The sequence below is a fragment of the Microcaecilia unicolor genome, chromosome 1, assembly GCF_901765095.1.
Source record: "Microcaecilia unicolor chromosome 1, aMicUni1.1, whole genome shotgun sequence".
Lineage (NCBI taxonomy): Eukaryota > Metazoa > Chordata > Amphibia > Gymnophiona > Siphonopidae > Microcaecilia > Microcaecilia unicolor.
In genome coordinates, this window is record NC_044031.1 from 373,673,310 (window position 1) to 373,696,874 (window position 23,565).

Below are 23,565 nucleotides of genomic sequence, written 5' to 3' on the forward strand. Positions count from 1 at the left end.
TGCACATTCTTCGGAGGCAGTGACTGGGGAGGCAGTGGTCTTGGAGTCGCTGTTGCAGAGGGTCCCTGCATCAGCTTCTGGCTCTCTGGTATAGCATCCGCTGGTCTCGTGTTAGAGAGATGTGGGACTGATGGCCAGTTTGGCGGGAGTGGCAGCCTGTGTGCTGGGAGATCGCGAGGTATAGGCCCCAGGGGAGAGCATGGGGGTTGGGCCTCAGAGTTCAGTGCAGGCTCAGGAGACTCTGTTTTCTCCTGAGTTTGTGTTGCTCCTTCATCAGGCCTACTTGTTGAAGCAGGGGTCCAGTCAGGCTGAGATGGCTCTGGATCTGCCAGGTCTGGCATGTCCAGGTGAGCCTTTCTAGTGACCATGAGGATGCATAGTCACAGGGAACCCTGGTCTCTGAGTTGTTCGGAGGGGCTTTTCTGTGTGGGATCCACTGGAAGAAAGGGAGCTTTCCCCGGGAAAGGGGGATGACCCACAGGTCCTCCACCTTTTTCATAGGGATGAGCTTTTCCCTCATTTCAGAGGCGCCAGCGGCACTCTTTATTGAAGAGCCTGTGGTGATGCCAGCTGGGCTTCGACGTCATATCAGAAATTTCCCTCCACATAACTTTGTAAGTCTAAGTACTTTGAAAATACGCCTCAATGTGTCTTATGCTTATGTTATCTCCTCTCAAAAAAAAATTTTTGGGCCATGTTTACTAAGACGCACTAGCATTTTTAGAGTGCACAAACACTAGAGACACCCATATGGGTGTCTCTAGCATTAGCACAAACTAATTTTTAGTGCATGCTAAAAACGCTAGCATGCCTATAGGCACAGCTTAGTAAACAGGGCCTTTTATGTGTTACATTGAGTAAGTTAGAATCCTTTTTAGACATCTTGTTATAGCTCTATTATATCTGTTATATTTCTTTTACATCCTATTATATTACTTTTATTTTTAAAATTATATACATTTGTCATATATTTTATGTGTTTATTTATGTGTTTACACGTATTGTATTTATTTCTATAGCCATATGTATTTAGATTCCGAATGCAGACTAGTTGGACTGAAACACGATTCATGTCAAGGCAATTGAAGATTATTAATAAAAAACAGTGTGGTACCTTGATTTGGGATTTTTGTTCTTCCTTTCTTTTGGTCGCCTCCACAGTTTCTGTTCCTGTGTTCACATACATGTGTAAATGACTAGAATACTTGCATTTATGCAAGTTCTTGCCAACTATGTCTAGGCAGCTCCTTATAGAATTACCCACTAAAAGCCCTCCTGTACTTTAAATGTATAGCCAGTTTTACATGGATTCTCAAATCTGGTATGTATACAAATATCTGCCACTGAAAATATGCATACAGGGCCAGTTTGATATTTATTTATTTATTTGTTGCATTTGTATCCCACATTTTCCCACCTATTTGCAGGCTCAATGTGGCTTACATTGTACCGTAATGGCGATCGCCAGTTCCGGATCAAGAAATACATAGTGGTATTGTAATAGAGTTTGTACATTACAAGTGAATTAAGCAGTCAAGTGTTAAAGATTTTTCCGGGGTAAGAGATCAAGTGGTAGCGCGTTAAAGTTCAGTAATTGACAATGTAGGTGAGGTATTCAAGTGTTTAAAGTTCATTTTGTCTATTTCTGGTTTCCTTGTCTGGTAATTCGGATGGATCAATTGTGGTATGCTTTTTTGAACAGGTTGGGTTTCAGTGATTTTCAGAAGTTTGTTAATTCATGCATTGATTTTATGGCGTTTGGTAGTGCATTCCATAATTGCGTGCTTATGTATGAGAAGCTGGATGAATATGTTGATTTATATTTTAGTCCTTTGCAGCTAGGGTAGTGGAGGTTCAGGAATGTTCTTGCTGACCTTTTTGTGTTCCTGGTTGGTAAGTCTATGTCATGTAGATTGGAGCTTTGCCGTGAATAATTTTGTGTACCAGGGTGCAGATTTTGAACGTAATACATTCTTTAAGAGGGAGCCAGTGTAGTTTTTCTCTTAGAGGTTTGGCGCTTTCGTATTTTGTTTTTCCAAAAATGAGTCTGGCTGCTGTGTTTTGAGCATTTTGGAGCTTCTTAATGATTTTTCTTTGCATCCGGCATAAATTGCATTACAGTAATCTAGGTGGCTTAATACCATTGATTGTACCAGGCTGCAGAATGTTTCCGTTTTGTGTTTTTCGCTTGGATATCTAGAGTGAGATTTCGGTCAATTGTGACTCCGTGAATTTTGAGGGTTTCTGAAACAGGAAGAGTGTACTCTGGGGGTATTTATGGTGGAGGGTTTGTACGTGTTGTATTGTGATGAGAGGATGAGGCATTGTGTTTTTTCTGCGTTGAGTTTTAATTGAAATGCATCCGCCCATGAGTTCATGATATGGAGACTGTGTTTAATTTCATTTGTGATTCAGCATTTAACTTATAAATATCTATCTATTAGACTCCTACTTTTGGCTAAATGTTTGTTTATTCCAGTTTAATATACAGCCTTTCAGGCAAGCCAATTTACATAAAATTATTTAGAAAAACAAAGGATATTATTCAGTCAATGGATAGAAGAGAAGTAGAGAGATAAATGTTAGGGAAAGAAAGCAGACTAGTGCAGGAGAGTTGATCCAGGCTGGCCAGGTAGAGGAAAGAGGGAGGAGCAGTAGGTACAAATCCAACTTAGCTACCCACAGGGCCCAGTAGCTGCCTGTAGGCTCTGATTAATATCCAAGTCTTTAAGTCTGCTCTAAATTTAGGATGGGAGAGCTAAGTGTGCAATGGCATGGACAAGGTGTTCCATAATAGTGGTGCAGAGCAAAAGAAAGTGTAGTGTCTGATTGATTCAAAACTAGCTTGATGTGGTGAAGGAACATTGAGCTGGAAATCTTGCACAGAATTTATTTATTTATAGGAATTTATTAACCGCCTTTATGAAGAGATTCACCCAATATAGGATTCTTCCAGTTGCACAGAGTATAACAAGGGATGCTAACTAGCAAAAAGGACCTTGTGGGCCAGGGCAAGAATCTTAAACTGGACTTGGAAGGCAGTAGGTTGCCAGTGGTGATGCATTAGCAATGGAGTAACATGGTTACGCTTCTTTGCATAGGAAAGAAGTCAAACAGCTGTGTTTTGAACTGGTTGTAAGCACCTAAAAAGACAGCTAGGGAGACCAGTGTAAACAATGTTAATCAAGTTTTGAGATAATAAGAGCGTGGAGTAGGATAAGGTAGGATGAATCATCTAAAAAGGTCCTTAGGACACAGAAATGGCACAGGGATATGAAACATGATTTAGCACCTTTTCAGATATTTGTCTCAAAAGATTCCCTATGGGTCTTGTTAAGGTGTTACAGGTGGCACAAAATGCCGCCACAAGAATATTTTTTTGGATATTAGTGTTTTTCTCATATCCCTCCTGTAATGAAGCAATTGCACAGGATTCCTATTGAGCAAATAATTAAATTTAAGGTGGTGGTGTTAATATTCAAGGTTTTGAATAACTTTGCTTTGCCATTGATTGCAGTCATTCTACGTATCAACCGTCCAGAATGTTGAGATTGACGACAAAAGTTTTGCTTGAGATTCCATCTGTCCAAAGTAATAGATTACATTAAAAACTAATTTTCTGTATTCCACTAATCAGTCCAATGTTGTAGAATGCTTTACCTTTTGCAGTTATGGATAATACAGTTTGAATACTTTTAAAAGAGATCTGAAGACATTACTGTTTTAATAGGTCTATAGGTCAGAGTAAAGTCATTATATATTATTAGTAAAAAAGGCCCGTTTCTGAAAGAAAGGAAACGGGCGCTAGCAAGGTTGTCCTCTAATGGCAATTATGTTTTTAAGGGACCTGTTAGGAGAGAGTATGTGTGAGAGAGAGTGAGTATGTGTGAGAGAGTGAATGAGTATGTGTCAGAGAGAGAGAGAGAGAGAGAGAGAGAGAGAGAGAGAGAGAGAGAGAGAGAGAGAGAGAGAGAGAGAGAGAGAGAGTGTGATTGAGAGACAGTGTGTGATTGAGAGAGAGGCAGAATGTGTGTGTCTGTCTGTGTGAGTGAGAGAGTGTAGTGTGTGTCCCGCGTGCACCAATTATGCTCTGTCCCATGCATTCATCCATATGCAGCAAACGTCCTCTGTGCCCTGCCCCCTCCATCCATCCATGTGCAGCATTTCTCCCCTGCCCCCTCCATCCATTGTGTGCAGCAATCCTCCTCTTTCCTTTGCCCTCCCTCCTAGTTCAAGGCCCCCTCCCTCCGAGTTCCAGGGTCCCTCCCTCCCTCTGAGTTCCAGGGCCGTCCCCCCTCCCTCCGAGTTCCAGGGCCGTCCCTCCCTCTGAGTTCCAGGGCCACCCCCCCTCCCTCTGAGTTCCAGGGCCATCCCCCCTCCCTCTGAGTTCTAGGGCCGTCCTCCCCTCCCAGGGCCGTCCCCCCTCCCTCTGAGTTCCAGGGCTGTCCCCTCCCACCCTCCCTCCCAGTTCCAGGGTCCGCCCTCCCACCCTCCATTCCGCCCAGTTCCAGGGTCCCCCCTCCCAGTTCCAGGGTCCCCTCTCCCTCCGAGTTCCAGGATTGTCGTCTCTCCCTTCCTGTTGCAGGCCCCCTCCCTCCGTTTTTGAAAAGTCATCTTCACTTACCCCGTCGGGGTTACGGTGGCCGGCAGCAGCGGTACAACGCGTGCAGGCTCGGCCCGTCTGTCTCTCTCAGCTCTGGTCCCGCCCTCATTTCCTGTTTCTGCAAGGGTGGGACCAGAGCTGAGAGAGACATAAGGGCCGAGCCTGCACGCGTTGTACCACTGCTGCAAGCCGTCGTAACCCCGACGGGGTAAGTGAAGATGACTTTTCAGAATCGGAGGGAGGGGGCATGGAAGTGGAAGGGAGGGAGGGAGGGATGACGATCCTGGAACTTGGAGGGAGAGGGGACCCTGGAACTGGGAGGGAGGGAGGGACGACGACCCTGGAACTCGGAGGAGGGAGGGACAGAGAACGTTGGGGCGAGGCCTCTGGTCCCATCGGTCCGATGGCCACGTGGTCGGACCCCCTCCCCCCGATCCCCTATCCACTGGCCTTGTGCTCCTGCCGTTGTGTGACGTGGGGGGGGGGGGTGTGGCAGCGGCGGCACCTCCTGTGCTAGCATCCAGCGTTCCCTGCAGGGGGGGGGATCAGCTGTGAGGCGTTTTTTTCCCTTTTGTGATGGTTCTGTTGCTGTCGTCATACTGCGTATGGTGACGTCAGGCTGGGCTACGGAGCCTAGCAGACCAACTCTGAAGAAGCCACGGACACAGGCAGCAAGACCAATAGAACGTTGGAGGTGAGAATTATTATATAGGATGAGGTCTTTTGGGGCTGGTTTTATTGGATCAGTGCTAAGAAAATGTAATATATGTTTTAAGAGATGGTTGTATAATATGTCTGAAGAACAGAATTTAGAAATGCAATATTTTTATGTATGTTGATGTATGTCATGATTTTATTGTGTATGTTTTGTTGTAAGACACCAAGAACTTGGAGATTGTATGGGTTAGAAAATGATGTACAAAATATTTGTATTTATTATTATTTATTTGGATTTTGTTCACACCTTGTTCAGTAGTAGCTCAAGGTGAGTTATATTCAGGTATACTGGGTATTTCTCTGTACCTGGAGGGCTCACAATCTAATTTTGTACTTGACGCAATGGATGTCAACACTGGCTATCCAGATATACTCTTAAGTATTTAAGTGTATCAACAATGGTATTAGAAAAAGGAGATGCAAGCAAGCATGGGAGACAGCCCGTAATCCACAATGCCACAGGTTTTGCAGGGTTAAGAATAAGATGATGGGTATCAAGCCAAACAGCTATTGCATCTAGACAATATTGAATAGAGTTAAGATTGAGATTCAAAGGGTCATAGTAGAAGATTAATAAGAAGTCATCTGCATAAAAGTATGTTGAAATAGTGTGATCCTGGATGAGAGTAGCCAAGGGGCTAAGGTAAATATTTAAGAATAATGGCACCAGTACTGAATCTTGAGGAACCCCACAGGGGAGCCTGTAGGATTGAGAAGATGATGTTGGTAAGGAGACAATGAAAGATCATCAGACAGAAATGAGGTAAACCAGTTTTTCCCAAGTCCAATCGTGGAGTACCCCTTGCCAGTCAGGCTTTAAGGATATCCACAAAGAATATGCATGAACTTGATTTGCATACTGTGCTTCCAGTATATGCAAATCTCTTTTATGCATATTCATTGTGGATATCCTGAAAACCTGACTGGCAAGGGGTACTCCAGGACCGGACTTAGGAAACACTGAGGTAAACCATTGCTTAACTGTATCTGTTTGATGTCTAACAGTCTGGTCAGTAGAAGCTCAAGGTCAACGACATCAAATGCAGCTGTGAGATCTAAGGATATCACCAGTGCGAAGGAACCATTGACTAATGACTATGGACATCACTCAGGTTCCTAACTTAGGCCACTAACTCTCCTCTGAGTTAGCCTGGATGATCCAGTCATCCAGGTAGGGATGCACACAGAACCCCTCTTTACAGAGGATGGCTACCTTGGGAAAGCTGCAAGGAACTGTCCTTAGGCCATGTGGGAAAGCCCTGAACTGAAAGTGCTAGCCCAGAATACAGAACCTCAATAAATGCTTGTAATAGTCTCAGATCACAATACGGAAGTATGCCTTAGCCAGATCCAAAGAGATCAAAAACTCCTCGGGATGGACAGAAGAAATAACCAAGTGCAACCCTTCCACTTCCATGCCATCCTTCTTGAATACCACAAAACAAATGGAGTAACATTTGACCCTGGCCCCACTCGTGAATGGATACAGACTCAACAGCCCCTAACTGAAAAAAATACTACAGTGTAACCACTACCATCTAACTCTTGCCCTCTGAACCTCAATGGAACACAATAAAGGAATCTGAATCTTGCTCTGAGCTCCAACATCCACTGGGCCGAGATGGTAAGGGTCCAATCTTTGTGGAAAAGGCAGGGCCTTTCTCCCCTCTGAGCCTCCAAGCCCTCTGACCCTCATTGAGGTCCTTGAATGGTGGAAAAGGAGGAGGATGTACCAACCTCCCTCAACATCCTTGCTTCACAAAAGGGCATACTCTTCAACCTCTCAGTCCAAAGGAGGATGTACAGGACCTCCTACCAAACCAGTAATTGCCCAAGTCCTTGGACTGAGCCCTGCTCCCAGAACACCTGAATGAGGATCATGCCTTGTCCTTCGGGAGACTCAGTGGTCTGATTTCCCTCAAGTCCTTATTTAGCTCATCCAAATTCTCTCCAAAAACAAGTATCCAAGAAAGGGCAGCTTACTTAAATGAGCTTTAGAAGTTGAATCCATTGACCAGTGCTGCAGCCAAAGCCACAGGTGGATGATTACTGTAGAGGCCACCAAACACACACAAATGTGAATGAGATCATAAAGGGCATCCAACAAGAATGCAGCCCCCAACTCTAGACAGGTCATCTCCGGTGAAGGGGGTAACTGCTGAAACCAACACAATCCTGCTCTGGTAACATGGCAATTATAGACTGCAGTCTGCATGCCCAGTGTCAAGGTACCAAAGGACAGCTTTAGGAGATGCTCTACCTTTCTGTTATGTGTGATCATTATGCACATTGCACTCTTTTTTTCATTACAGCTAAAAACAAGGCATCCATCTCATCCTCAGTGAGGAAATACAACCTGCCCATTAAATTTGTGCACCGGAGGACTACTCCATCAACATTATCTGTGAAAATGCTTCCCACTCCACCAATACTATCTGTAAGAGTGCTCTGTGTAATGCAAAAGCCTTTGAGGGACACCACATCAACTCCAACATGGGATCCCAATCTAAGAACTCTCTTTGTGCAGATGCTGATATATGGAACACCAAGGGAGGATAATTCTTCTCTCCTAAAGAGCTGTACCATTAGAGAGTCAAACTCCTCCTTGGGAGTGAGTTCTCCAGGCTCATGGGAGCCCCCTGCTAAGGAAAACCTTCTGTCCTCTTCACCCATATCCCAGGTGTCTTCAAGCACAGACACGGGAGGGATAAGGGTCCTGTCATAACCTGGGCCCTCACTCAAAGGCCTCAGCCACTTCACTGACTAAAAGTCAAACCACAACCAGATGGTGGAACCTTTGGGATAAGACCCTAGAAGATGGAGGGCACCTTCCAAAAGTATTCTGTGAGGGTCAAATAAAATTGCAGGCCTAAATTGAGCACAGGGCTCCCAGCATCCCTACAGCCTCTGCCACCAGGCATGGACCAAGCCTCGGGCCGCTGAAAAAAAAAAACCACACCAAAGTTCCAGTGTTTCTGCTAGCTAGGAATTAACTGGGGTTCCTGCCTGAAACCCTTCTCCCACTGATTACTCACACTGCAAGGGAAACACCCAGACCCTGCCTTGGCCTACATCATGCGTTCAGAAGCTCCGTAGAGCTTAATTGAAGCCTCTTTTTTTTTTTTTTAAACAAACTTTATACAGCTGATAGTTCTACACCTAACTTTAAAATAGGAGGATGCTTCTTTTTTTTTTAAAATCTCTCTTTATTTAAAATTCTATTAGAGGCCTGGTGGGGAGATAGTAACTCAAACACTACATACCCCCCACTGGCAGAGTCCCTGTGGGACCTCTGCCAGCGTGCCCCACAGAGTGAATCTAATCAAAAGCTCAGGGGCACGGAGTCAAAAATAAACTCTTCCAGACCCCACACCAGAGATGTTCATGGACCATTCTCTGGGCGTAACACTGCCTGTAGGACTCGACCTCTAGGATGCAGGCCATGGACTGTACTGTGGGTAGTCAAAACATGTATGAAAAACTCTTTTTGTATCAGTCCAACCTGCAGAGAAATACTGGTAAATTCCAGGCTGCACCACTCCTTATACTGGTGATATAACTGAAAGAATTCAGATTCTCTACAGGGACTGGTCTAGCAGAATGAAAAGAAACAGCTTTAAATTTTTGAGAATTTGAAAATAAAATAGGTTTTTGAAAGCGACGAAACTCAGGCCTCCTAATTGTAATACTACAAGCTTTGTTATTTGTCAGAACAAAAGGTAAAGGGTAAAGTTGGTCCTCCTGTATGCAGTTATTAAGTTATGAACAACTTAAAGGGGGTTACCACTTTTGTGACAGTTTCTTGGCAGACTAGTAGCAGAGTGGTTTGCCATTGCCTTCCCCATTCATCTTTACCCCTATGGATAGTTGAGTTGGCCAGAGGCCAGCTACCTAACAGAAATTCCAGTGCAGAATTTCTGGGCATAGTAGGCAAGTGAATTAGTATGATTGTACCACAAGGTCAGAAAACCAGTGCTTTAAAACTGTATGAAATCCTCAGCTATTTCTCATTCTGAGAACATAACTCAGTTTACCCAACCTACCCGAACAGCCTTTCCTCTCCTTCCATTGCCCCTCTCCAGGCTTGTCTGGATTCAGTCACACACTGGTTAGATAGTCACCAATCAGTGCTTAATGCAGATAAAACCATTACTGGTTGGTTTCTGGCACCTTATCCTCCCACCCTCACCTATTACTCTTCTTAGAGCACAAATCACTCCAGTCACAAGTTTCTATTGTAACATCATCTAAACAGGTCTGCCCTGTTCATCATTAAAAAAACTGCAAACTCTTCAAAATACTGCCATAAAATTGTTTTGTCATGTTTGTCGTACAGACCACACAACACTGCTACTGAAACGTCACCATTGGTTACCTGTTGAATACTGATTATCCCTGACTCACCTTCCAAGACTCTTCGTTCCCTCAATGATCATCGTCTCATTCTTCCTAGTCATGTTTCAACATTTTTTATTGATGATACTTCAAAATATACAACAATATTTCTTCATGAACTGGAGTAACATAATAGATGCTTAGATATATTAGATCAATACAACCATAAAACGTAACATCGACTTTTCTCCCCCCCCAACCAATTCCTTCCCTTTTCTTGCCCCTCCCCTTCCCTCCCACCCTCCCTCTGAATAACCAAAGATAATGTAGTTATAGCCATAACGTCCGTAAATTCGACTACAACTATGACTTTGAGATAGTTACCCCGGTGGACAAAGTCCACCTATCCACCTCCAGCTGGCAAACCCCCGAACCTGCAGCTAGATAAATGAATTACCCCACAGGAAGCTTGTACTCTTATAGCCTCCTATGTATCTGCCATACCTGGCACCCTACCATAATACCGGAGATGTATCTATAAAGGGTAAATGGCATATTCAGTAGGGTTTCACATCTCTTGCAATTCCCCCCCCCCCCCCCCAAAAAAAAAACCCTTCAAAAACCATTTAGTATCAAGCTTCGTGCTTTCGGTGACAGAGATTGTATGTAGGATTTCCAGATCTCCAAGAACCGAGCTCTCTCCTTGGGGGAGGGTCCCACCACCTTCTGCTCATGCCATAAGAGATCATGCAGCCTATTCCTCCATTGCCAATAATCCGGCGGAGACACATCTAGCCACCTGTTCATAATCAATTTCTTCCCCAATATGCAGGCCTTATGTATGAGTTGTTTCTGCCCTCTTTGTTGGAGGACAAAAAGTTCATATTTATCTAGGAGGATCCCCATCGGGGTGAGATTAATCCAGGACCGCAAAAGACCTCCCAGATAGGTAAGTATCTCCTCCCAGTATGCTTTTATATAGGGGCATTCCCAGAGACAATGAAAGAATGTACCCTCTTTCCGCTGACACTTAGAGCAGAGCGGGTCCGGTACCCCTCCTATTTTAAATACCTGAGATTTGGTCATATAGGCTCTGTACAGAATTCTATATTGACATTCTCTAAGCTGAGCGTTGACTGAAAGCCCAGGAACCTGAGATACTAATTTGATATAATCTATTTCCAGATTGGGTCTCTGCAAATCCAACGCCCAATGGGCTGTTATGGTTGCCATATCTCTTCTGCCCCATTGTCCACAAAATCTTATGGAGTCCTGATATCGATAGTCTTTCTCCTGGCATTGCCTTGAAAAATTCCCTGATTTTCCTCCCGTGCCCACTACCCAGCTTCTCCGGGCTCAAGGTCTGGACATTGTGCTTCAGTTGTTGATATGCAAACTCATGTTTAAGATCTATGCCTACTCCCAGGGCCCCCAAACCTAACAGGCTTCCCTTCGACCCCAAGACATGTTCCACTCTCGTGATTCCGAAGGCTGCCCAACTACGGAATACTTTATTTTCAGTCATTCTTCCTAGTCATAAGATTGCTCAATATGAGTCAACCAGGCACAGAGCTTTTTCTTTTTCTCGCCTCATATTTGGAACAACCTTCCTCTTTCTCTTTGCAGTGAACCTTCATTCAAGAGTTTCAAAGCAAACCTAAAGGCCTGGCTCTTAAGGCAGACTTTTGGAAGGTCATACTGATTGGGTCTATCAGCTAAAGGTTGTCTCTTCTCCCCTTTTCCCTCATTCTTACCTGTCTCCCCCTTTCCACTTTCACTGTATGTTTGTATAACTTTCCTATCTTCAACTGGAGTTCCTATCTTTTTCCAAATGTTTGTAACCTGTACACCACTCTGCTCTGCCCTGGCAGCTACAGTGGTTTAGCAAGTTTAAATAAACTATAAACTTCTTAGTGCAGCAATATTTTGGGGTTTAATATCAACTAGAATGTGTTTTTTTTTCATTCTGCATACATTAGCAACTAATCACTTACTTCAAATGGTATGTAATCCACAGGAAGCTTTTCCAGCATATCATCAGCCAGCCTAGCAACTACAGCTTCTCGGGTCTCTCCTCCTCCACTGGAGCTGTCTTTGGGCTGAATACTCAGGATAGTGTCCAACACATCCTTAGCAAGCTTGCTTTGATATGTGATATCAGCATTAGGGTGCAGACCAAATACTTCTGGTGTGTCATAAGCAGGCAAGCTCTGCAATATTAAAAATACAGAACTGTATCTCAACCACAAAAATGTTCAAAACAATAAAACCAATTTTACATTAAAAACCAAAACTATTTGCCATTTCACGTAATTTTCAGCTGTTCTGAAAAGAAATATGAAAAATGCAGTTGAAGAAAATGAAATAAATCAGATTTGTTTAAAATTATAAAGATGACTCAGTGGACGAGTTAGTGTCCTTCACTGTAAGAAACCCCACTGTAACTAACTTTTTGTTATACATGGCTCAATTCTTGTACTTCAGAGGAATTCTTGCATTATTTGTGAAAAGTAGCCAAGCCTTAGAACATAAGAACATACCCCCCTAATTCTATCATTTTAGCATCTAAATGTAAGCACCATTTGCCCGCTAGGATTATAGAATACTAGCAAATAAGCAGGTAAATGCAATGTGCTCACTCTCTGCTATTCTGCTATTCTCTAAATTAATTTAAAAGGGTCTGTTACTAAAGATTAGCTCATGTTATCGGCCACAGGACCCATTTTATTCCTATGGGCCCTGCAGCAGATAATGTGTTAATCTTTAGTACAAGACTCCCTTAGTGTATAAATGCAAGGAGGCCTACACATGGGCAGAGCATGGAAAGGGCATAGGTGGGCTCCCATTTACACACATAATTTTACAGAATACTGTAAATTACATGCTAAAGTGCCTCATTTAGGCAAGCGCATCTAGTCCTGCTATTACAGTGTAAGAGGGTGTGCCTAATTGTAGGCACCTGGATGCCGATTTACGCTAGCATTCTATAACAGAATATGGGTATCCAGATGCCATTACAGAATTAGCCCTCAGTGTGCTGCATCTAAGTATCTAATTTTGGCACCCAGTTATAGAATTCCTCAGGATAGAGGTAAATGTTTTAAGGCATTTTTGCACATATGTGGTCATATAGATGCATAATGGCCTCATATAGAATTCTGACTAGTATAAACAAACATACATAATGGTGCATACTTCACCAGTAGGCATGGACGGGCTGAAGTTTGAGCAGAGAAGGGCAGAAGTCACAAGTTAACTCACAGGTTACAAAGCAGGCTAATTTGCACATATATTGAAATAATCTAGGCATGGACATTAACACCTGCTTGAGAACACAAATAAATTTCTGCCTGCAATGTAGGCCCAATTTCTGCCACTTACGTTAGTATTTTATAAAAACACATAGGTGCCCCTATATCTTTATAAATCAATGCCTAAGTAGATGCCCTCTCATAAAATTGTCCTCAGTCCCTTGCATTCTATATATGGAGCCTTGAGTTATGCATCCAAATCTAGGCGTATTCTGATTTGCGCACATAACTTAGGGTCTTGTTTACTAAGCCACGCCTTAGGCGTGCAAACCTTTTAGCATGTGCTAAAAATTAGCATGCACTAATGCTAGAGACACCCATAGGAATATAATGGGTGTCTCTATTGTTAGCGTGCGCTAAAAAGTTAGCGCACCTACAGCGTGGCTTAGTAAACAAGGCCCTAATTTATGTGTGCAAATCAGAATATGCCTAGATTTTCATGCATAACTCAAGGTGCCATATATAGAATCTAGGGGACTGAGGATAATTTTATGAGAGAGCATCTACTTAGGCATGGGGGCCCTTAATTTGATAATGAGCCAATCAGTGCTGATAATTGGATGCTAATAAGCAATTAGCACTAACTGGCAGTAATTAGAATTTATGCGAAGCGTATTCTATACTATAGTCCAAGTAAATTCTACTGCACAGATCTCAAAAGGGGGTGTGGCTATAGGAGGAGCATAGGTGGGTCGTGGGTGTTCCAAACATTTACGTGCAGTTTTGGAATTACCTGCTCCGTTAGGCATGGGCATTTACACCAGGTTTTTATTGGTGTAGATGGCTGTGCCTAAATTCTAGTTGCATGAACAGATTTAGGCACGGTTTACAGAATAAATGTGTTTTCCTTTGGTGCCTTAGGCGACATATATAAAATTAGGTTCAATATGTGCTTTGCTGTGTTTAAGCAGTAGTAATTGCTCTTTTGCACAAAACATTTTAGTATTTTTATTTTTTAATTAGAAATTTCATTATAAACATCTGTCTTGATATAATTATTATACATGCATTCAGTATCACAAGATTTTCATGTACGTTCACCATACATATAGAGTGATTACATTGAGTAGGTTTCACAGTTTCAGCAGATGAAGTCATAGCAATGCATAATGCATTGGAAGGTGATGAATGCATATGGTTTATTAGTATTTAATATACCCACTTTCAAAGCAAATAGAAAAGTAGTTTACAATGTTAAAATAAATCAGAGCAGGAAAAGAAATCCATAATATAGATAGGATATGAAAATGGTCAAGAACAGAGGAGAAAATTGTTTGCACATGGGTGTAGTTTGCATTCGACAAACAAACATAGTACATTAAATTCGGATTTCTAGAAATAGGGAAGGTAATAAAAGACAGAAAAGAGTGATTACCTGTATGTACTGCAGGTATTGATCCACAACAGCACATTTTGGAATGCTGTAGCCCTTATAAAAGCAGAAATCTGGACTGAACATGTTTTCACTGAACCAGACCTTAGCAAATGTATTCAGAAGCCTCTTGTCATAATCATCTGTTACTCTGCCTCCATACTGGATCTCACCTATCATATAGCGCACAGTATTCCAGGAAACTCCCTAATAGAAGGATAAAAAATTATCTGTTTTGCTATCTTTCACATAGTACCATAAGGCTGACTGAAAACATATAGATTAGGTAGCCTACAAGAAGATGACATATTTCAATTAAATTTTCATCATGACATCAGTGCATTGGCTGGAAGGAGGCCTTAGTTTGAAAATTTTTTTAAACTACCTAAAGCTCAGCAATTATTTGTGGTGATCCAAACTAGTGCAAAAACAAAACTAAACTAAACCCACAGAGTTTCAACCCATTCCTGGAAAGCCATTGCAGCAAATCCCTGGACAGCAAATCCCTGGACAGCACTTACAACAGGATCACATTGACCAAATATTGTCCAGGTACTGTAATACATGGATAAGAGATTTTCAAAGTCCGAATAACCTGCAGTCCTGTTAAATTCCAGCTAAAGACATTAGAACTCTATGCTAAACTGTTGTGTTTATCAAACACCATCAGTAATGAGTTTACAGTATTTTAAAAGTTATCCTGCTTCAAAAGACGTTTACCTTTCAGCTCTCATGTCACATCAGATATATAAAACTGAGATAAACACCTTTCTGATTGAGGGGCTAAGCAAACCAATCTCCAACTCCCTACCACCCCCCCCCCCAAGTTCCACTGTCTATGATAACTGGAACCTAGCAACCAAATGAAAAAGCCAACCATGCAAAGTCTGAAATCTATCTGTGTCCTATAGAAGTTTCTCTTGGCCCAGTTATAAGGATACATTCTGTGTGTCGGGTTTTCAGGATATCCACAATGAATATGCATATATTGGGCCTTAGACTATGGATTCCTATTTACTTCTTTGCATCCCAACCCCCCAAGTCTCATTGGCTGTCCTGCCCCCCCCCCCCCCCCCCATGTTCACTTTCTTGCCTCATGGTCTTTCCATCTTCAGAAGTAGCAGGGAAAGTGAAGAGCCTAGCTGTGGAAGTGGCAGCAATACTAGCTTGTGAATGAGCATGGGGACTAAGCAAACATGTTTCAAATGGAGTGGATTAATGGTTAGATCTAGAGAACTACCAAGTTATCCAGTTCCAGCAGCGGGATATTAGGCCACTCCTGGATTTCTGACATCCCCAAGCTATTGCATTGTGGAACCTGTAGTGCTGATTTCAATGAGTAGAATTAGGGACTACAAATAGCACAATGAATAACTTGGCAACTAGTCTGGAGCAATAGGTTGAGAATGAGGAAAGTTGAGCAAGTTATGTTCACCCTCCACTACCTCTTATCCCAACCAGAGATGCCAAAGGTGGACTGCGTTAAAGAGTGAGATTACAGATGATGTGTCTGAATTATCAGTTTTACACATGAAAACAATTTCACAAATGGAAGAAGTAAACAAAAAGGATATTTCACTTTTCTTGGTGACTTTGAATGGACATAGACAGTTTTTGAAGGAATTTACCAAGGTAATTTAATAATTAGCTCTGGTTAAATTCACTAGGCTGAAAATTTTCCCTTCACCAATTATGTGCAGACTTCACTGCAGCCCAAATACTCAAAGGGAAGCTCCAGGGCCACTGAGAGGAGGAGGAGGAGGGCGGGGGAAAGATGGGTCAGAGCCCCGGCCATAAGCCTTGCTAACGCAAACTAGCATTAAATTCTCCTCCTGCCCCTGCCCCACCCCACTCGGTTCAGTATCTCTCTTGCCTTTTTCTCCTCCCCTCGGCAGTGTTCCTGCAGGCTACCCTCCCACTGACCTCAGACGTGTTACCTCTGATTTGTCCCACCTCCTCTGACACAATTTCCTATGTCTGCACAGGTGGGACACACAGCAGAGGAAACACTTTGGAGGCCAGCCAGAGGTAAGTTGCTTCTTTTTTTATGCTGCCGGCAGCCCACAGGAACACTGCAGAGGGGAGGAAGGAAAGACAACAGAGGAATTGAACCGGATAAGGGGGCAGTGCTGATGGCGGGTGGGCAGGCGGGAGTGCAGTGGCAACGGCAATGAGCAGGCGAAGGCAGCAGTGAGCAGGTTGGTGGGGGGGGGGGCGCATTGTTTGCCCCGGGCCCAGCTTTGTCTCTCGGCGGCCCTGGGAAGCTTGTTTACATCAAAGACACTGAAACAAACATACACATGTTGCACTCTCGCTCTTCAGTCATATGTGCATAGACATTTACACACATACATATACACTCTCACTCTTCAGTCACACACAGAAATATACAACCTATTTAGATACATGTATGCATTGGTCTCATTCTTCAGACATACACATATGCACACACACACACTCTCACTCTTCAGGCACACAAATGTCCATGTATGCACTGTCACTTTTCAGATAAGAGAGAGAGAGAGACAGACAGACAGGCGTACACACACACATCCTCTTCTGGTGTTGTGCTGCTATCTGCTGTTTATGTGCTCATTAAGTCAGTGGCTACACCAACCAGTTTTGCCAACCATCATGTAAAACTCTTGCATTTCCTGTCAGATCTTTTTTCTTAGCTTATAGCTTTAACTTTCCCCCATTCCTCCTCCTCCTCAGCAACCCAGGACACTCACTGGGTCCAATGGCTCTCCACAGCCCTTCAGAGCTCAGATGCATAAAACCTAACAAGCCAGCAACGTTGTTACTGTCCAGGTCAATGTCCAGTGTTATTGACCAGTATGACCTCACAGTCAGTTAAACCTCCTCCTCCTCCCCCAGTAGAAAACTTTACCACTAGACTCAGGGCAAGATGCACTAAATAAAATGAACAAGTTAACGACCCTTTAACGAACAGTTTTCCTACCCTGGCATGCATTAAAGCCCAATTTCCAACGACGGTAGCAGCAAACAAAAACGGAATGCAGATGAGCAAATTGTGTAGAAACTCTATTGAAATGATATGCACTAAAGTTTTCCGCTTGCCCTAACACTGGAAAACTACCGGAAAGCTAACGAGAGGTCTGTACCTCTCATTGTGGCTGCCCGGCTAAAACTTTAATGTAAAAACAAAACAAAAAAAACGCGAAGGGGGCAAAAACGCTCGCCAGGAGCGTCCTTTATTGACGCCCGAGGTCGCCGCTGCTCTCCGCTCCCCCTGCATTAATCCAAATGTAAAAAAAAAGGATCGGGAGGGGGCAAAGGCGCTCATCAGGAGCGTCCTTTATGGACAGCCTTGCCCCCCCCGCCCCGCCTGAGGTCGCCGTTGCTCCCCGCTTCCCCTTGCATCAAAAAATCAAAACTTTAAGATGCCCCGGCCCCCCTCCTTTCCTCTCTTTCTCCACAGCTCCACCTACTGCCATCCTCCGCCCCCATGCCCCGCCCCGCCGCCCCCACCTGAGGTCGTCGCAACCGCTCCTCCCATCTTACCGGGCCCGCACAGCGTCTCTCACCTCTGTGTGAAGGCGCTGCATGGGGAAGAAGAACAGCTGATCACCTCTTCTCTGAGTCTTCGGACGTCCCTCCTTTCCTCCTGGGCCCGTCCTCATTTGACGTAAGTAACCTACGTAGGTTACTTCTGTCAGACGAGGGAGGGCCCATTTGGAAAGGAGGGACGTCCGAAGACTCAGCGAAGAGGCAATCAGCTGTTCTTCTTGCTCGTACAGTGCCTTCACACAGAGGTGAGGGGCGCTGCGCGGGCCCGGTAAGATGGAGGGGGGCCCGGTGGAGGGGGAGAACGGTGGCGACGACCTCAGGGGGGACAGCGGGGGTGGGGCAAGGGGCGGAGGATGGCGGGAGGCGGACCTGGGGAGAAACAGAGGAGAAGAGAGGAAGGGAAGGGGGGCCGGGGCAGCTTAAAGTTTTGATTTTTGGGAAGCGGGGAGCAGCGGCGACCTAAGGCGGGTGGGTGGGTGGGGGCAAGGACGTCCATAAAGGACGTGTTTGTTTTTAAAAAAATTCTTACGCACATTAGCCACGCCGATAACGTGTGCTTTCTATGTGCATGCGTTTCCTACTCCGCTACGGGGGATTGCACCAGATTAGCGAAACTTTCATGCATCCGACTTTTGAATACCGCACCGAACATTTCTGAGGTGTGTTTTTAGTGCATTCTTCGTTTTTTCAAATTCGGTAAGCACTTTTACGTTTTAGATTCTTTTACGTTTGGTTGATGCATCTTGCCCTCAGAGCCAGATGCACAAAGTTTACCCTGCTATTAACGTTTGCTTTAGACTGGTTCTAACCAGTCTAAAGCAAACATTTACGTAGCTAGTAATGCACAAAGGAGTTTTCCCGTGGCTCTAACGTGTGCCGTTAGCAGCCACTGAGAATCCCATGCAAATGAATTACAATGAGCTCATCAGTATTCTAATGGATTGTTAACGGGGATCTTAGTGCACCTGGGCCTCAGTGTCCTCCACAGCATTTGTAGCTCAGCCCTTCCTTCCTGTGACTAGAGCAGCCTTCCCACTGACTGGAATGAGGGAGGTTTAGAGAGCTACAGAGGGCTAAACTCTGAAAAATATCCAGACACTCTAGTCTTCTCTCTGGCTTTGAGACAATTAATTTACAAACTTGTTGAACCCTGAAAAGTCCAAATAGTCGTCAAGCCTAGCCTCTTGAGTCTTGAGCACCTCTGACAGCACCCCCTCCCCCCAATGTTTGGGTCCTAGCATGTGCCTAGTTTGCCTATGCCTTATTTGGCCCTGATTCATTGCATGCATGTCTATTTCATGCATATTAGGATATCCTGAAAATTTAGACTGACTGGGTGTACCTCCAAGGATTACATGGAAAACCACTGGACAATAGCTTTTATTTCTACAGGAATCAATTAACCATGCTGCCCTTATCTGACCCAGTTAATGTAACATGGTGGAATCACTTACCTTTTTGACATCCATGTCATCCAAATGGTTCTGGATGAATTGCACTGTGGCATTGAAGTCAGCCTGGTTAAACTCATAAGGGATATTCCATCCCAGAGGTCCAAACTTACGTCTCTCTTGCACTGTGGAGTGCAGGAATGCCACTGCATATAACATGGGCTTCCACTGGACCATATTGCTGACATCGAGCAGATCCTGACTGACATCTGTTCAAAAGAATAGAAAGCACAACAAGAAATGAATAAAGTCAATGCAGTCAGTGTGCACATGCCTGAAGTTCCAAATGCCCCACATAATTGGATCATTTCTGCACAAAATGCACAATCAAGTACCAAAGAGGAACTCTCTCACTCTTTCCTTGATGTGCAAAAGCATTTAACTGGCCAGGGTCGGCACCTGGCTAAATTCCAGGATCAGCACCAACCGCGGGAGTTAGCTGGGCTAACTCCCGCGGTCTGAATATTGGGCCCTCTAACTTTAATTTTGTTTTCTCTGTCATGCTTTAGTACTACTACTACTTATCATTTCTATAGCACTACTAGACGTACGCAGAACTTTATTGCTTAATTGGTGTTTCTCTTTTTTTTTTTTAAACGGCATATGTATCAGAAAGGACCAGTTGCTCATCATGAGGGTAATTTTATAACATGGCACTTAGGCTGTGAAATATGCTTTGGTAAATTCTCAAGATTTGCCACCAAGGACTTGGAACAAGATCTGCAGTTTGTGCTACTATGTAACTGTGTATTTCCAAGGTTTTCTGTGGCATTCTGCAATATTTCACAGACTTTACTTTAGAGGGTAATTTTGTAACACATCATCAAGGTGGAAAGGCCAAGTATATGCCTATTTTGAGGCTATTTTATAAATACATAGGTGCCAATGGTGCTCATATCAAAGCAGATGACCCTTCATGAATCTCCCAATGCATACTATCCCCCTCCCTCACTCCTGAAATTGACACTGGAAAGAAAAACTAGGTTCCCTGACAACATCAGGTATTATGGGCATTCTGAGCACAGCAGCAAGCAGGTCTGAAGGGTAGCCTGGTGGTCAGTGCCTGTCTCTCCTCTTCCCTTCCCTTTATGTGCAGCCTGTCTCCCCTTTCCTCTTCCTTTTCATATATATGCAGCCTGTCTCCCCTCTTCCTTTCGCTTTATGTGCAGAATGTCTACTACTACTACTAATCATTTCTATAGCGCTACTAGACATACGCAGCGCTGTACACATTATATGCAGGTACTTTCTCTGTCCCTAGAGGGCTCACAATCTAAGTTTTGGTACCTGAGGCAATGGAGGGTTAAGTGACTTGCCAAGAGTCACAAGGAGCTGCAGTGGGAATTGAACCCAGTTCCCCAGGATCAAAGTCCGCTGCACTAACCACTAAGCTACTCCTCTTTTCTCTTCCCTTCCCAGTGTTATATAGTAACTAAGTAAATGTAACTAGTTACTGTACTTAGTAAAAATGTTGTTACTTTTACTTGTAAAGAAGTACAGGATAACATCTGTAATTTTTACTTTTACTGAAGTAAAAATTTCACCAATTTTTACTACTTTTACTCAGTTACATCTGATGCTTGCAGTTAAAATGAAAAAGTAAAAGCGGAAGGGAATTGTAAATGACAATTCCTCACTAAACAAAATGAAACTGCAAAATTAGGAACAGGATTATGCTGTTTCAAATATGTCATGCAAACAATGAATCATCTCATCTTCTGTTCTGCTGTTTCGTGAATATAACCTATAAAAACAGAGCAGTTGCCTGTGGTTATTGAACTGGTTACTGGCCTCCAGCCAAATAGAACAGTGATGAGTTGGGTCACTTTAAATTGGAGATGGAGAAGAAGCTGAAGCTGGTAGCAATTCTTGGTGAGCAGACATATGTCTCTATCACAACAGACTGCTTGTCATCCCATGGGAAATCTTACATTGGGCTAACTGTCCACTGGATTGATAAGAGTCTTTAGGGAGGAAGTCTACTTGTTGGGCCTTAAGACTGAACATTTTATCAGACTGAACAAACCACTTTCTGTTAGTGCAGCTGTTGATCCTTTTTAGCTGTGCTAGATTGATGACTCACAAGCACACTTGCATGAATGCCAGTCATTTTCAAAAATTTAGTTCTAAAAGCAAAATGAATTGAATTGTACAGCAATAAAGTTTTTGGAATAAAAACATTAACAATAGTTGCATTCTGTCACGCATGTGAATGTTTCCATGTCTGTGCTCACCTCGCCCTCTGGTGGCCAGAACCGGTGGCTGCTATGGACTGTCACACGTTCCAGATTTCAGCCCAATCCGGTCCAAATCTTCTGGGCTGCCAGACTGGCTTTTCTTGTTTGTACCTGAACAGCACCCGTAGTTGCCTTGTGACTCCTGCAGCTGAATTTCAGCTGCTGATAGGCTTTATTAGCCATCTGGAAATTTCTGTGTTTGCCTTTGCATCGTCTAAGGTCCCTGGTATGTTGGTGCTTGTTGCACTTCTGCCTAGTCTGGTTTCTTGTCTGGTTCTAGTTAGTCTGTGTGTAATTTAGCTTAGGTTTATTGCTTATTTCCTTGTCTTGTTTCTGGTCTGTATCCCTTGTCTAGTTCCTGTTGTCTGTGTTTCTTGCTAGTGGCTGCCTGGCAGCTTTCAGTCCTGATGCTTATACCTGTCCATTTCCTGCCCTGTCCTGTAAGTCCTGCCGGCTGCCTGCACCCAGGGGCTCAACTCCTGGGGAAGGGCGGTTGTGCAGGTGAAGTCTAGTTGCTCCTGCCTTACCTGTTCCAGCTTGTTGCCTCAGCTGCAACTCCAGTTCGGGGTTCCAGTCTTGTCCTGCCTTGTCTCAGGTTTGGGGGTGGTTTTGCCTGCCCCTGTCGCTCCTCGGCAGCGGCCCAAGGGCTCACAAACCTAGTTGCTGCTTTGAAAACCTGACACATTCATTGTAGTTACGGTATTTTTACTTTTTACTCAAAATATTATATTAGGCAAAATAACTTTTTTACTTTAACTTAAATAAATTTTTTTATGTGTTCTTCACTGTACTTTTTACTTTTACTTAAGTATTAAATATTCATTTACTAGTAAAAAAGGCCCGTTTCTTAACGCAATGAAACGGGCGCTAGCAATGTAATGAGTTCCTGCTATTAATGTTTCCACGGTTGTATTCTGAATATAATTGTTGTTTACATGTGTAAGATTTCTTTATATACAATAGTTTTTGTGTAAACTGTGTTACAATGTGGTAAAAGTTTTCCTTGTTCAGGCCCTTCAATCAGTTTAACAATCACATCAGAAGAGCTCCTTACTCGTGAGAATGCAACATACAGTTGCCCATGTGAGAGACTGAGAGTGACAGTGTGTTCTCCAAAGACAAGCAGGCTGATATTCTCACAAGTGGGTGACGCCACGTCGGCCCCGGAGGATTTTAAAGCAAAATCTCAAAATCTCTTTACGGCGTTCCGTCGCGCGAGCGATCGTACTGCGCATGTGCGCACACCTATTCCCGCTCGCCGAGCGGACACGCCCCTCAGTTTTTCTTTTTCCGCGTCTGAGGAGACACGGAGTTCGTTAGGGCTTCGTGTTTTCTTCAGGTCTTCGGAGTAAATCTCTTTTTTATTTTTTCATTTGTACTTTTTATGGCAGGCTCATTGTGGCTTATATATACAGGTATTTTTTGTACCTGAGGCAAGAAAAAATTTAAGTAATTGCCAGAGTCACAAGGGGCTGTGCCTCAACGAAGCATATAAGCTTCTCTTTTTCTTTTTTCTTGAAAGTGCTGGTATATTGTTATCTGTGGGCTCTCTCTAGCCAGCAAATAAAACAAGCCCACATTTTTTGATCCATTTATTAAAACTTAAACAAATTGCTCTCGAGAGCTGTGAGAGCCTGCTTCAGCACACTACTGTCTTTGAGCCTCACAAGTGGTGAAGGTGTATGTCACAGGAAAAACCAGGAACCTAAGCAGGTGCATCCCTGGTCAGCCACTGAATGGGCAGCCTGGTGACACAATATCAGTGGTGTAACCTTTGAAGTGAGTCTCCACCCGTCTCGGCGTCTCCTGCTCTGCAGGTCATTCGGACGCATCGGCGGAAGTGTCTTGGGCCGGATCATCTCCCTGTGAAGCGCAAGTAGTGTCTCAAAGTACCGAGACGTATTCTACTCTGCCAGGGATGCCCAAAGGACCGGATCATCTCCCTGTGAAGCGCAAGTAGTGTCTCAAAGTACCGAGACGTATTCTACTCTGCCAGGGATGCCCAAAG

The 23,565-nt window shown here is 43.7% G+C and overlaps 1 protein-coding gene across 1 annotated transcript in view; it reads right to left on the minus strand.

Annotated features, from left to right (window-relative positions):
• The window catches only part of DNAH5 (dynein axonemal heavy chain 5), a 925,453-nt gene that overhangs the window by 76,408 nt on the left and 825,480 nt on the right, over nucleotides 1-23,565 (minus strand). Inside the window, 3 exon segments of the mRNA XM_030220396.1 lie at nucleotides 11,650-11,865; nucleotides 14,342-14,545; nucleotides 19,324-19,529. Coding sequence (XP_030076256.1) covers nucleotides 11,650-11,865; nucleotides 14,342-14,545; nucleotides 19,324-19,529 — 626 coding nt within the window.